The 13,435-nt window shown below is 38.9% G+C and overlaps 1 protein-coding gene across 3 annotated transcripts in view; it reads right to left on the bottom strand.

Annotated features, from left to right (window-relative positions):
* The window catches only part of FERMT1 (FERM domain containing kindlin 1), a 66,428-nt gene that overhangs the window by 2,960 nt on the left and 50,033 nt on the right, over window positions 1-13,435 (bottom strand). For all 3 annotated transcript variants that reach the window (XM_033440302.2, XM_004276454.3, XM_049700001.1), the window contains 5 exons: window positions 7,624-7,748; window positions 6,756-6,862; window positions 5,068-5,289; window positions 4,335-4,459; window positions 3,132-3,273 (listed from right to left, as the gene is read on the bottom strand). In XM_033440302.2, the coding sequence (XP_033296193.1) occupies window positions 3,132-3,273; window positions 4,335-4,459; window positions 5,068-5,289; window positions 6,756-6,862; window positions 7,624-7,748 (721 nt within the window). The remainder of the gene's footprint in view (window positions 1-3,131; window positions 3,274-4,334; window positions 4,460-5,067; window positions 5,290-6,755; window positions 6,863-7,623; window positions 7,749-13,435) is intronic.

Here is a 13,435-nt window from a genome sequence, read left to right on the forward strand (position 1 = left end):
ACTTCTTTCCATCATCCAACAGTGGGTGAGTACAGGCACATGTGTCACTTAGATGTGATTTACAATTTCATTTCCAAAGGTCCTTTTCAAAAGACGGCCTTTCAATGAATTTTAACACAAAAGTGTACAAAATGTGTTAGTTTACCAACTCTACTTTTGTCATACACTGGCAACCCCTTTAATATCTAGAGACTAGATATTATAAAATTAGGACCCATTTGTCCAGTATGTACATAATATATACAGTAAAGTTAAACCAAAGGCATGTAACATATACAGCAATGGATAAGTTGAAATGTTCAATAGTACACACCAGCAAAAGTCTTTTGCAAGGCTCATTCTTTATTTTGCAACATCTAAGCTTTTAGATATCCTGAGGTGACAATGTATGATAAAAAGTAGAGCTAATGAATTAACCAATTGGTAAATATCTTTGTTACAACTGATAAAAAAAAGCAGCATCTTGGATATGGAATTGTTAAACCGTCTCTGAGAAATGTACGTCAGGACTAGCTCATTAGGTTAGCAGCAGAGGGGCAGAAGGAAGTATAAAGGGAGGCATGTATGTGGATGTGTTTGTATTTATATTTTGCTTTCTGTCTCATTTTTAATGGAACATTAAGGAAATGTGGTATTTTAATCATAACTCTTCCAATATCTTTATCTAGAAGCCTGTTGCCATTTTTGTCTTTTATGAAGTTTTTGTTGCCAAGCAAGGCAGGATTACATTTTTTTCCTTGTAGATTGAGTTGGTGTAGTGTATTCTTGGTTATCAAAATACTCAAATAGCTTTGGGACGTTGAAATGGTAAATATTCCTAATGTCTGAAAAAGCACAGTACATAACTATGATCTTAGTTATATGAAAATGGATGCTTAGTTGTATAGATACACAAATGAGACCTAGAAGGACACATCAAACGGTAAACTGCTTATGATTATGGATGACTTTGCTTTTTGCTTCTTGTGTTTTTCGGTTTCCTATTATGCACATGTTAACTTTAAAAAAATAAATGTTATTTTAAAAACAAACAAACAAAAAAAGAATCACTGATCTCAGTAATTCCCAGAGTCAGATTTTTTTTTCCAAACTGTGTTATTGAGGTATAACCGATGTATAATAAACAGACCTATTTAAGGTGCACAGTTGGATCATTTTTTTTTTAAATTGTAGTTGATTTACAGTGTTGTGTTAACTTCTGCTGTACAGCAAAGTGATTCAGTTATACACATATACATTCTTTTTTAAATATTCTTTTCCATTATGGTTTACCATAAGATATTGAATATAGTTCTCTATATCCTATACAGTAGGACCTTGTTTATCCATTCTATATTTAAAAGCTTACATCTGTAACCCCAACCTCCCACTCCATCCCTCCCCCAATCCTCTCCCCCTTGGCAACCACCAGTCTGTTCTCTATGTTCGTGAGTCTGTTTCTGTTTTGTAGATAGGTTCATTTGTGTCATATTTTAGATTCCACATATAAGTGATATCATATGGTATTTGTTTTTCTCTTTCTTTTTTTTTTTGCGGTACGTGGGCCTCTCACTGCTGTGGCCTCTCCCGTTGCGGAGCACAGGCTCCGGACGTGCAGACTCAGTGGCCATGGCTCACGGGCCCAGCCACTCCGCCGCATGTGGGATCTTCCCGGACCGGGGCACAAACCCGTGTCCTGTGCATCGGCAGGCGGACTCTCAACCACTGCGCCACCAGGGAAGCCCTGTTTTTCTCTTTCTGACTTACTTCACTTAGTATGATAATCTCAGGCTGCATCCATGTTGCTGCAAAAGGCATTATTTTGTTCTTTTTTTATAGCTGAGTAGTATTCCTTTGTACCTATGTACCACATCTTCTTTGTCCATTCATCTGTTGATGGACATTTAGGTTGTTTCCATGTCTTGACTACTGTGAATAGTGCTGCTATGAACATAGGGGTGCATATATCTTTTTGAATTAAGAGTTTTGTCAGGATATATTCCCAGGAGTGGGATTGCTGGATCATATGGTAATGATCATATGGTAATCATATGATACTGGATCATATGGTAATTCTATTTTTAGTTTTCTGAGGAACCTCCATACTGTTTTCCATAGTGGCTGTACCAACTTACATTCCCACTAACAGTGTAGGAGGGTTCCCTTTGCTCCACATCCTCTCCTGCATTTGTTATTTATAGAGTTTTTAATGATGGCCATTCTGACTGGTGTGAGGTGGTGCCTCATTTTTTGTAGTTTTGATTTGCATTTCCCAGAGTCGGATTTACACGACCTTGAGGGTACAACAAGGTTTCCGAGTCACTGCCTTAGAGGCCATCTAATCTCAGAACATTGTTCTGCAAATGAGTCCAGATGGTCAACAGCCCTGCTGAGAGGAATCCATGGTTCTTAAAAAAAGAAAAATGTGAGTCACTTATCCTCACTCTACATTGACAGCTTTATACTGGAAAAATGGGAATGCCAAAGGAATGCGATAAAGATCCTATATCAGCAACAGCAGAATGTTTTAAATCATCAGGACACTCAGGTGTGTCTGACTTGGTCTAGCACGTCCTGTGATGCAGGCATGGCCTGACCTGGTTCCTAGGGCGGGGACGATGGGGGCTCAGGGCTCCTGAACTCAGAGGCTAAGTTTCCTCCATGACCCCTGTGTACCTCGCTGGCTTCTCTGATACTTTTCCCCTTTGGGACTGGAATGCTCTCCAGGCGGGCAGTTGAGCCTCTGAGTTCTCAACCAGTTACACCTCTTGGCAGCCAGTCAGATGACGCCTGTTTTTTATTTATTTTGTATGATATTTACGTCTCAGGTAGTTTCAGCTAAGTAATTGTCAGCCTAAATCTTACATAATCATACACTGAGTTGAAAGAAATTAATCAAACTGCTCAGCAATTTTAGAGTCTGTCTGTATGGAGACTAAGCCAACTTGTGTTAATTCAAAAGCATTTGGTCTGTGCTTGCTAGGAAACTGCTTAGAACTGCATGTGATTATTTTAGCAGACAATTACCACATGCTTGTGGTTTCTGAGTTCTAAGTATAATAACACCTTCTTAAAATCAAAATAAGCTGCAGTTCTGAGGGAACACACATTTATAGGCTCAATGCTGAATGTACCAAAAACTTTCACTTTACCTGCCGGATTTCCCAGTTTACATTCCACTGTTTCATATTTGTAAATCTCCATGTTGTAATTGGAATCCCAGTAGCTGCATCGATTCTAATCAATCTATTATATGAAACTCCCAGGATGTCATCTTTCTTGCTTCCTTTAAATCTGAAAAAAAATAATTAAAATATGAAACTGCTTCCTGTAACATGATGTTCATTCACATACAACTTCTTAAAGAGAATACCAACATTTCAAATCATTTCTGAAGAACAGACAATGAGGGATTAACTTTCTATAGAAGGGCATTTTCATTAGGATAGAATATGAAGGCTGGAGAGTAGGCTGTCCTGCAGACATTATTTAAGTGAAACTGACATCAGAGGAAAGCAAAATAAGAGGCAGTCAAGTCAGTTAATTCAAATTAGCATGAACTGTGTATGCTAGGTACCCTTCTAGGCACTGGGAATACAGCAGTGACCTAAACAGACAGAAGATTCCTGACCTCATGCAGCTTGTGTTCTAGTTGGGGGACAGGGTCATGAATAAGCGAAATATACATGCCAGATAAGGTCATAAAGGAGGATAAGGCACAGAAGTGGGACAGGGAATACTGGCAATGAGGTTGTTACAATTTTAAATCGAGAGGGAAGATCTCAGTGAGAAGGGAGATTTGATCAAAGAACTAATGCCTGTGAGGGAGTGAGCCATGTGGATATCTGGGGAAAAAGTATCTTAGGCAGAGGGCACAGCCAGTGTGAAAGCCAGAGTCTTTTTTTTTCCTCAGGCTCAAGGCCCTGCTAGGACGCCAGTGTGGCTGGGCACAGTGAAGGAGGGGAGAGGATGTGAAATTCCAGCACTAAGGTCTTGTAGGGCCACTGTAAGGATTTGGCTCTTACTCTGAGTATGACACAATGCCTTCAGTGGTGGTGAGCAGAGGCCTGACGTGGTTTGACTGAGATCTTAAAAGGATCACTCGTGCTGCTAAGTTGAAAACTTAGGGGACCCAGGAGAAGCAGAGAGATCTGGTAGGCACTGTGAACAGAGGTATGGAAGATTGTCATGAGCAGCCAAAAGTGTTTGGGCCATTTGTGAAAGGACAGTATTCTAAAATTAAAAAAAAAAAAGAAAGAGTTCTACATTCTAGCCCAAATGAGAATAAACTGGGCTCCATGAAACCACTTAAAATTGAACAGAAAGTGAGAGAGGCAAGTGAGCATTGTAATCACCTGACAAGGTAGTAGGTGAGGCCGAATTCAGGTAGAGACTGCCATGCCTGAATGAACTGCAGCTTGGCTTCGACCAGGGGCATCTGGGCCACGTTCTGATGGGCTTCCAGGATGCGGGCTGCCAGCTAAGCAGAAGTGGGAGATGTCAAATTCTCCTTAGCAGGCACTGACTCTCTACAGCAATCATCCCGTTGGCCCCGGGTCCCCAACAAGAGGAATGAATGCAAGGCCCAACTACAGCTCCACAAAGACAATTCCTCCCATTCATTCATTCACTCTCTCTCTCTCTTTCTATAATACATGCAAATCACTGTGGAGAAACAGGAAGATGGACCAACACATAAATATCTAAGCTTTATGTAGATGAAGAGTCCTGAGTTCTTTCTGGGGTCTGTGGTCTCCATGGACAATGGTTCTACTTGAATCAGTTTATCTGTGTAACTTTCAACCCCACTCTTATGGAAGCATAACTTAAAATTTTAATTTGTGGGGATTAAATCATTATTTTTAAATTAGGTTTATTCTGAGAATATTGCCATGTTCAGTTAGCAGTATAGTCACTGCTAACAAAATTCACAATAATTTCTTAATATCATCTAATACCCAGTTCATAGTCAAATTTCCCTATCAGCTGATTTTTCATGATGATGATCTCAGTCATTTAAATTATTTATTTTATTTCAGAAAATACAGAATTTGCTGCAGACAATCACCCCAACCAGATTAGCAGTACCTGTTTAGACTTGTGCTTTTTTGCACACCTAGGTGACACAAAACATTCCGGGTTCATATCCATGTTTTCAAGACCGGAAGCCACCTGAGATGCTGAGTTCCGGTTTTTCATCCTCAGAAATGAAAGGATGTTAAGGACCTCTGGCTGGTAGGAGCTGTCCGCCATGGTTTTGCCCTTTGATGCCAAGATGCAGGCAGCCATCCACTGGGCATACTGACTCTCCTGCAGCAAACACCAGAGAGCTGAGAAGTAAGTTCAAATGCAAAGCAGCCATGCTGGGAACAGAGCAGGACCTGGGCTTTCATCTCTATGATACAAAACCGTCACCTTCCCAGCAAGGAAAGATATGAAGTGGCACACATTCAGACTGACTGTTAACCACGTAATTTAAAGTCCAATGAGAGCTTTTGAGTCCTGTGTTGAATTTCTAGATACCACGGGACTAGAGAATATGAATGTCAACTTTAAGAAATTTCATGTGGAGAACTTTGCATTTAAAGACGAACCAAGGAGGGACTTCCCTGGTGGTGCAGTGGATAAAACTCCATGCTCCCAATGCAGGGTCCTGGGTTCGAACCCTGGTCAGGGAACTAGATCTCACATGCATGCTGCAACTAACAGTTTGCATGCCACAACTAAGGAGCCTGCGAGCCACAGGTAAGGAGACCATGTGCTGTAACTAAGGAGCTGATGAGCTGCAACTAAGGAGCCCACCTGCCGCAACTAAGACCCGATGCAACCAAATAAATTAAAAAAAAAAAAAGATGAACCAAGGACAAAAAGGAGCTCCATGGGGCACAGACAGGTGAAAACCCAAACTACTCGATAGCCTCCTTGACACATATTTCCATTTTCATATCACATCTTATCTCTATGACAGAAGAAAATGAGGAAAAATCATTAACTGACTTCTCATATTATTTCTCCCCTGGCCTATCCTTAGTAAAGATTCTAATCCCATAGCAGGAATCAGGTCCATTGGTGGTGCTGAACCAGTTAGTGGTGGCTTCTATTGTTCTTTAATGTCTGTGCTCATTCGTTACCTCAGGGAGCAAAGGGGAGTGGTCCCAGAAGCCGAGGGGATGCAGGTGCAGAATCGAATTAATTCTTCAGGGCAACAGTAGGTGTGGTTCACTGAATCACTGGCCTCAATCTTCACCCTCTTAGCATCCACACCTCTTGCCATGTAATTTTACAGTCCCTCCCGCCAGAGCTAGAGTGTAATTTCCCATATCTTGACTTTGGGCCTGGCCATGGATGTGCTTTAGTCAATGGAGCATGGGTGGAAATGACAGTGTACCTACCGATTGACTGCAAGCTTAAGATTTAGGAGGTCTCACACATTCCCAGTTCCCCTCTGGCACTTCTGCCATCACTATGAGAAGAGCCTCCTCCCCAGGCAGCCTGGGACCCAGAATAAATCCCATGAGCTCAGCCTGCGATAAGGAGCCAGCCGAGCCAGGTGGATGGCTTGAAGCAGATCTGCCCAGATGCCCTCAGCCTGGATCATTCAATCCCCAGCCCACCTGCAGAACGTTTATTCGTATGTGTCTGTGTGATTTTTGTGATTGTTTGTTACAAAGCAATAGCTGACTGATGAGTGCCCTCATTTGAGAAAACACCTGAGATGGTTTGTCCTGAGGCTTAATAAAGGTGAGGTGACTTACCATTTTTGTGGTTTTACTTACGTGGTCACATCTCAGATATACTTCATTCATACCATCAGCAACCGGGATTAGTAACTTGATTCCAAATTTTCTCCCTGCTACATTTACATCTGGCACAACTTCACAGCCTGAGTGATAAAAGGCAAGGACAGAACTGAGTTCTGAGAGATCTCTTAGACAAATATCAGATGTGCATCTAAAATAAAGACTTTGAACATAAGCTCCTCAGATTTGGTTCTCTTCTGAAAAACTGAGGAGCAGGCTGATAACATTAATTAAAGGATAACTAGATAAGTTATGAACATAACATGGATAAATAAAAATATTGCTTTTATGGATTTCTTAAATAATCATCAGTTGAATTCATTTTTCAGGTTGATTTGGCTATTCTAACTCGTATAATCAGTTATTGAATATAAGCTTTGAAATGAATTAAAGCAGAGGGAATCCTCTGATTGTCACAATGATAAGGGAATTGAGTGCACTAGTTAATTAAATTTTTAGTTAATGGAGTTACCAGTACACTCACGGCCACTTTCAGAAATCAGGCACAAAAGTGATACTGAATTAGACATAATTGTTTTGGAATTCAGAGTGTTTTTCAGGATCCAACAATGTCTAATGTACTATGTTTATGACACCAATTACCACCACTTCAGAGACTTGGACACACTGGGAAAGAAGGGACAGCATAACACAAATAACCATTCACTGGTTTGCATTTCAGGTCCATGTTTCACAGGGAGGAGGAGCTGCAGGCAGGCGGTCACTGACAACCCATGACATAAGAGGTTCCTCTGGGAGTGAACCTGCTTCACTGGTGGGAGTCTTGGCTTTCATCCGCTTCCTGGGCCATGACAAGCCATACCAAGATATTGGACCCTCTTACCTCTAAGATTTAGTTTTTCTACTGGTTCTCCTTGTTCAAGTTCCTTATTTTTAAAGTAGGCTATAGACGTGTCTTTAAAGACGAACCAATATTGTTTGAAAGCTTTTAATATTAGCTTCTTGGGCCTGCAAATTAAAGTACAGTAAGCATTTGAAAAAGCATCCAGAAATGTAGGACACATTGCAAATTCAAGTGGATCAAGATGCTCTAGGGACCCTTTGAAACAACATCCTCTGTATTTTTAAAAATAATTTTCAAATTGCTAACTCATTTCTAAAAACTGAAAATGGGGTTTTGATATGAGATGCAGAAGTTAACACAAAATCTCAGGAGCTAGACCACCTGGGGCTACACTCTGGCTCTGCTACTGTATAAATGTGTGACCCTGGAAAAGACACTTCATCTTTCTGGGCCACATGTACTGCTTCTGTGTGATGGGAGAGTATCAGCCTCCAGTTCATAGGGCTTTTGTGAGGATGGAAAGAGGTAATCTCTATAAGGTATCTGGCAAACTGAAGTGCTCAACAAATTATTATTATTATTACTATGATGATGATGTGAGAAACATCCATGAATCTGGTGACATCTAAAATTTCAGTTTACTTCTTGAATCTGAAAAAGCTGTCTATACGGACAACACAATCTTCAGATTATCAGACATAAAAATCAGTTATAAAGGTACTTTTCTGTACTTTCCTCTTGACCCTTAAGAGAAACCATGAGAAAATTCCTAGTGAGCCATGGAAATCACCAAAATCTACAGCTAATCTACATAGACTCACTCTTATTAAAAAATATTTTGGCACAACATTGTAAATCAACTATACTTCAATTTAAAAATATTTTGGGGGAAGACCTCCAACCATGATATCCATTGGGGCCAGAAAACTTTGTACTCTGGGCTAGACAAGGTTGGCAATGCCAATGGCAGGCCTCAGCTGGGTCATTCAAAATAGAAAACAAGAGATCGAGCTGGGGAGTAGGGAAGGGGATACAGATGGACAGAGAAAAGGTAATAGGAATTGTATGTGGTTCAATGGAACAATCCCAGCCTTGGGGGTGCATCAGGGTATCTCATGTCTGAGGGGTAGATTTCTGCATTCAAGAACAGAGGAAGAGAGGAAGCTTGGGCTTAACTGCACTCATATATAATTTAGGGTAAGTCTTTTAACATGTCAGTACTAGTCTTTCATTAGCTAAACATGTGCTATCCTTAACACCAGGATAAGGGAGAATATGTTCATTAAAAAACCAATGTATTACAGGAGATTATTATATAAAAATCACACAATAAAACTGAAAAACATTATATGGAGTTAATATTTCTAGGATTTAGAAAATCACTACCTTAAAATAGTATTTATCATGTTGAAAGTTGTAGGTAGTATAATTCTAAGGAATATATTTAAAAGATTACTTGTCTAAGAATCAGATTCTCTAAAGTTAATATTTTCAAAGTAAAATCTAAAGACACAGCCTACAACCAAAAGACAGTGAAGTCTCAGTTTAGTCCTAGGCATCTAAATATTTCTATTCAGAATTAAGAATGAAACTTTGCTTCTCTATTTTAACTGGACTTTAAGAGTATCAAAAGATCTTAAATTCCCTCTACTATTTTCTTCCAGGTTGGTTCATCCTCCAGCTGCTTTTGCATATCCTCAAAACTAATGATGTTCCAGAGGCTGAGGCAGGGCAGGGAAGGAGGAGTGGAGAAGGTGGCTGGGTGGGGAATGGTGCACACAAGAATGAGATAGTTTTTTGTACACTGAAAACTAGATGACACTGTTGAAAGAAATTGGAGAAGACACAAATAAATGGAAAGATATTCCATGCTCATGAATTGGAAGAATTAACATTGTTAAAATGTCCATTTTACTTAAAGAAATCTACAGATTATATGCAATCCCAAAGATATTTTTCACAGAAATAGAATAAAAAATTCTAAAGTCTGTATGAAACCACAAAAGACTCTGAATAGCAAAAGCAATCCTAAGGGGGAAAACAAAACAAAACAAAATGAAATGAAACAAAACAAAAAACAAACAAATGAAAAAACAAAGCTGGAGGTATCACCCACCCTGATTTTAAACTAAATCACAAAGCCATAGTAATCAAAAAAGCATGGTATTGGCAGAAAAACCCATGCGGTTATGGACAATTAATTTATGACAAAGGTGCAAAGTACATACAATGGAGAAAGAATAGTCTCTTCAATAAATGGTGCTGGAAAAACTGGACTGCTACAAGCAAAAAATGAAACGAGATCACCATCTCACACCATACACAAAAAACAACTCAAAATGGATTAAAGACTTGAATGTAAGTCTTAACCATATCTAAAACCATAAACTACTAGAAGAAAACACAGGCAGTATGCCTATGTTTGCTAACATTGCTAAGACATTGGTCTTAGCAATATCTTTCTAGATAACTCCTCAGGCAAGGGAAAAAAAAGCAAACATTTAAAAATTGGATAACATAAAACTGAGAAGCTTCTGCACAACAAAGGAAACAATCAACAAAATGAACAGACAACCTACTGAATGGGAGAAGATGTTTGCAAATGGTATATCCAATAAGGCATTAATATCCAAAATATATAAAGAGCTCATACAACTCAACAACAACAAAAAACAAACAACCCAATTAAAAACCGGGCAGAGGAGCTGAATAGACATTTTCCCAAAGACATACAGGTGGCCAACAGGTACATGAAAAGATGTTCAACATCACTAATTATTAGGGAAATGCAAATCAAAACTACAAGGTTAAAATCATCTCATGCCTGTTAGATTGGCTATTATAAAAAACACAAGAAATAACAAGTATTGGTGAGGTTGTGGAGAAAAGGGAACCCTCATATGCTGTTGGTAGGAATGCAAACCAGTGTAGCCACCATGGAAAAAAAAAAGGAGATTCCTCAAAAAATTAAGAATAGAACTACCATATAACCCAGCAATTTCATTTCTGGGTATTTATCCATAGAATACGAGAACACTAATTTGAAAAGATATATACACCTTTATGTTCACTGTGGCATTATTTATTGCCAAGATATGGAAACAACCAAAGTGTCCATCGATAAATGAACAGATAAAGAAGATGTGGTATGTATATGTATATGAATATATACATATATATTCACAATGGAATATTAGCCACAAAATAGAATGAAATCTTGCCATTTGTGGCCACATGGATGGACTTTGAGGGTATTATGTTAAGTTAAATAAGTCAGACAGAGAAAGACAAATACCATATGATTTCACTCATGTGTGGAATACAAAGAACTAATAAAAAAACAAAAGACAAAATAAATGAACAAACCAAACCAAACCAAAACAAACACCTAGATAACAGAGATCAGAGTAGTAGTTACTAGAGGGGTAGGGGTGGGGCAGGGGTGGCAAAATGGGTAAAGGGGATCAACTGTATGGTGATGGATAGAAACTAAATTTTTGGTGGTGAGCACACTGTAGGGTATACAGGAGTAGAAATATAATGTTGTACATATGAAACATATAATGTTATAAATCAATGTTATCTCAATAAAAATAAATTTCAGAAAACCAAAAAACAAAACAAGCAATCAATAAATGTTACCTGAAGTATGACAAAAAAAAAAAAAAAGAAAAGAGACAGTGTCAAATACTCATGGAGCTTGTAATTAAAAGAGGGAAATGTATAAGTAAATAAATATAATAAAATGTGGTAAGTCATACCACAAGGACATAGGAGTGGTGAGTAACAGAGTACACAACATTTAAACATAGAATGAAGGATCAATAAGAATTTGATGGGAGGAACAGGGAAAAGAAATTTCAAAAAGAAAAGTTCAGGGACTTCCCTGGTGGTGCAGTGGTTAAGAATCCACCTGCCAATGCAGGGGACATGGGTTTGATCCCTGGTCTGGGAAGATCCCACATGTCATGGAGCAACTAAGCCCATGTGCCACAACTACTGAGCCTGCGTGCTGCAACTACTGAAGCCCATGTGCCTAGAGCCCGTGTTCCGCAACAAGAGAAGCCACAGCAATGAGAAGCCCACACACCGCAACGAAGCGTAGCCCCCACTCACCACAACTAGAGGAAGCTCACATGCAGCAACAAAAACCTAACACAGCCAAAAATAAATAAAATTAAAAAAAAAAAAGAGTTCAGGCAACTGCATGTGCAAAATGCAGAGACAAGTCAGAGCCTGGTATCTTGCTGGTAGGAGTTGAGTCAACACTTCTTGGACATCTGCCTCATGCTGGGTGCCGGGCTGAGCCATGGAAATGGGCAAAGAGGCAGTTTCTGAGGCTACAGCATTTCCATGTGTGGGGCTGATGGGGACCAGAACAGCAAGCAGACGAGGGCCATGGTGGGACTCTGAATGTCCACCTAAGGAGCTGGGCTTTATTTTCTAGAAAAATGGTTCTCAAATTCTGGTGTTCATCAGAATTGGGAGGGAACTTGTTGAAGATATACAAGCCTGGGCCCAGTCCCAGAGAATCCTTCCTATTCAGCAGGTCTAGGTTCGGGCCCAGGCATCTTCATTTTAAGTAACCTTTCCTAACATGTTTCCCTCGTTTGAGAAACACAACTCCAGACCAGTGATCTCCAAACTAAAATGTGGCACACCCAATCCTTAAAATATTTTGAGTACCTACCCCCTAACATATTTACAATTATTTATTTGTAATATATTACAATATATACATTACAAAACTTGTATAAACCTAAATTAAAAATAAATATATGTGAAAAGTTTGGTTTGTTTCAAGAAGGGAGGTTATTGCTCAGTTATACAAACCCCAGTGGAGGAAGCACACTGTTGGCCGTGTTTACTAAATCACACTATTCATATTTTAATGCCGTCTACCTGTTTGTAAAGGTTTTTGTTGAAACAAGGCTGCTAATTTCCATCTTCGCTGATGTCAATCATTCACATATGCAAATTGATCAGGATATGTTGCTCTTTAATATTTTTAATAAGTGGGTTTAAAATACACTATCACTCTTAATTTGGATGCTTTAACACAGAAAAATTCTGTTTCTAGGTTTTAAAGGTGAGCAGATAATATTGCTTTAATAGGCAGTATCATTATTGGCAACACTGTGGCAATGGAAACATTTCCAAAAAATTGTTTCAAAATGTTCTCTTCATCAGTGTCTTATAATTTTCTGCATACAGATCTTTTAGGTAGGTTTATTCTGAGATATTTTATTCTTTCTGTTGCAATGGTAAATGGGAGTGTTTTCTTAATTTCACTTTCAGATTTTTCATCATTAGTGTATAGGAATGCCAGAGATTTCTGTGAATTAACTTTGTATCCTGCTACTTTACCAAATTCACTGATGAGCTTTCGTAGTTTTCTGGCAGCATCTTTAGGATTCTCTGTGTAGAGTATCATGTCATCTGCAAACAGTGACAGCTTTACTTCTTCTTTTCTGATTTGGATTCCTTTATTTCTTTTTCTTCTCTGATTGCTGTGGCTAAAACTTCCCAAACTATGTTGAATTAGAGTGCTGAGAGTGGGCAACCTTGTCCTTCTCTTGATCTTACTGGAAATGGTTTCAGTTTTTCACCATTAAGGACAACGTTGGCTGTGGGTTTGTCACATATGACCTTTATTATGTTGAGGAAAGTTCCCTCTATGCCTACTTTCTGCAGGGTTTTTATCATAAATGGGTGTTGAATTTTGTCGAAAGCTTTTTCTGCATCTATTAAGATGATCATATAGTTTTTCTCTTACAATTTGTTAATATGGTGTATCACGTTGATTGATTAGCATATATTGAAGAATCCTTGCATTCCTGGAATAAACCCC

Source organism: Orcinus orca, chromosome 16, assembly GCF_937001465.1.
Source record: "Orcinus orca chromosome 16, mOrcOrc1.1, whole genome shotgun sequence".
NCBI classification, from domain to species: Eukaryota; Metazoa; Chordata; class Mammalia; order Artiodactyla; family Delphinidae; genus Orcinus; species Orcinus orca.